Source organism: Ruditapes philippinarum, unplaced genomic scaffold (genome assembly GCF_026571515.1).
Source record: "Ruditapes philippinarum isolate M1 unplaced genomic scaffold, ASM2657151v2 ctg7124_1_1_1_1, whole genome shotgun sequence".
Taxonomy (NCBI): domain Eukaryota; kingdom Metazoa; phylum Mollusca; class Bivalvia; order Venerida; family Veneridae; genus Ruditapes; species Ruditapes philippinarum.
In genome coordinates, this window is record NW_026867043.1 from 31,356 (window position 1) to 33,748 (window position 2,393).

The following is a 2,393-nucleotide window of genomic DNA, read 5'->3' on the forward strand; positions in this document are numbered from 1 at the left end:
GGGCCATAACATAATAAATTAACAGGGTGCATTTGTTGTTTATACAAGCGAGACTGGGTCGTTATATCATAAATTACCAGTTTTAGAAATGAATAACCATAATCCTAAACGCAGCTTTTGTTTCAAGGATAAAACCCACAATACCAAAATAATTGTTCTCTCATTTGACGGATTAATGCAACATAAAAGCGATTGCAAAATGTTCACATAAATGTTCATACTTAGAATTAAGTCAAATATCTAGAATTAAGCAGCACTCATTAACACAATCAATTGCTATGTCCTCTTTAAAAAAATTACGTTATACCTTGTGTCTTATAAATATCCATTTAACAAACATATTTATGTATGATGCATTATTTAATAAATTTCAGATCCGCAGCTCGTCTACATTGCTCAAGATTAAGAAATTGTCCTACATTGTCGTATGTTTTTTTAAATCTATTTAGGTTGTTAAGTCTACGACATATTTCACAATTCCTGTTTCTTGGCCATCGTAAACTTATAAAACGATCTTTCTTTCTTAAATAACTCTCATATATCTCTCTATCATTGGATACTTTAATAAGGTATTGTACAAGACTTGACACGTTTAAAAAGTCAGCTGTGTTAATAAACGTTTCTTTTGGTAGCAATTTATGATAGTCTGCACCCCCTCTTACAAGAATAATCCAACTGTGGTTATAATTCTGAAAGAATTTTTCTGAGATATAATCTTTGCAAATAGAATTTTCAAATGCTAGGAAGAACTTATATCTTGGGATTAATAATTCAAGTTCATTTTTGCTTATCTTTAAGCCGTCAGAGCTACAACCGCCATATATATCTACGTCAAATCCATAATTTATCATATCGTTCACGTATAATCTTCTTTCACTCGAAACATGACAATGACTGACTATCCAAAGAGCATTTTTATCTTTGGACTGGTAGATTAAATCATAATTTTGCTTGCTCTCATATGTCTGAAGCAATAAACAACCGTAGGGATTTGGTATGTCTGAATCTAGTCTATATAGCATAGACCAATTGAATGTATTTTTCCATGATGATAGCAAATAGTCTGTATTGTAATAATGTTCTGGTGGTTCATTTGATGTAAAAATCCAAATTTGATTAGGATTTCTTTGTTGCTCTGTTAAAGGTGGTTTTACTCCCATTCTTTTGTTTCGTATACCAATATAAAATATAAGCGCATCTGCAGAATTGACGTATTCGGCATCTTTTGTAAACATACAATTTTTATAATCGCAATTTTTATAATAAAGATTGGTCTTAAGAAAATTGTTCATATATTGTGGTAGATTGTAAAACATGATAATTTTTTTAGATTGGGCTTCGTGTTGATCTCCAGTTGACACATCAAACACATTTTGCTCAAAATATAACCGTTTTAATTTTTGTTCAGTTATGTCTTTTTTTATCAAAGTAGATTGATTAAGATCCACATCCATGAAATTATGTCCGAAATTGTGTTCTAATGCAAACTTTCTTATCAAAAAAAAGTTAAAACTAAAAAGTATGAAGTAAAAACAACAATATCGCGAATGACGCCTCATTTTTCATTAACAGATGATATGTACGGTTTTAACCTGATTTTAAAACACACTATGTTTCAATGATGTTAATTGTAAGATGGCGATTTGATATCGATAATTTTTGTCCCCTTTTAAAGCATTTTAGAAAATTACTTTCAATAGTCAGTTGTTTATTTTCCATGTAATTGAGCGATTTGTTGATAAAAATTTCAAGTTTTAGGGAGTACTCCCTATGAGAGAGAGAGAGAGAGAGAGAGAGAGAGAGAGAGAGAGAGAGAGAGAGAGAGAGAGAGAGAGAGAGAGAGAGAGAGAGAGGGAGGGAGAGAGAGAGAGAGAGAGAGAGAGAGAGAGAGAGAGAGAGAGAGAGAGAGAGAGATTTCTATGTCTATGTTAGAGTGTGTTGTACTAAATGGCTTATCATTAACATAGAAAATGAAAAGTAAAGGGCCTATTATAGACCCTTGAGTGACCCTGATTAAACTGTTTCACTATTTAAATGACTATTCCATATTTGATAAATTGTGTTCTATTTTCAAGATATGATTTGAAGAATTTAATTGAGGTGTTTGAAAATTTGAACATTTTTAACTAATGCAACAATATGTTGTGATCTACCAAATCAAATGCCTTCTTTAGGTCTAAAAATACTGTGCCTATCAAACAACACTCATCTAAATCATAAAGGAAGGATTCTATGAGTCGTACTAGAGCTGTTTGACAAGAATGATTTTTTTCTGAAACACGACTGACTTTCATGAATGATATTTGTTTCGTATATATAACTTTGTAATTGTGATGCAATATGCTTTTCAAAAATTTTCGATATGGTTGGCAAAATTGAAATAGATCTATAAT

General features: G+C 31.1%; 1 protein-coding gene across 1 annotated transcript; it reads right to left on the reverse strand.

Moving 5' to 3' along the window:
• Positions 1 to 208: 208 nt before the first annotated feature.
• LOC132734615 (alpha-(1,3)-fucosyltransferase C-like) lies at positions 209 to 1,718 on the reverse strand. The gene has a single exon (XM_060721408.1). It carries the CDS (start codon positions 1,557 to 1,559, stop codon positions 357 to 359), a length of 1,203 nt encoding a protein of 400 aa, XP_060577391.1. The 5' UTR covers positions 1,560 to 1,718; the 3' UTR covers positions 209 to 356.
• Positions 1,719 to 2,393: the final 675 nt, after the last annotated feature.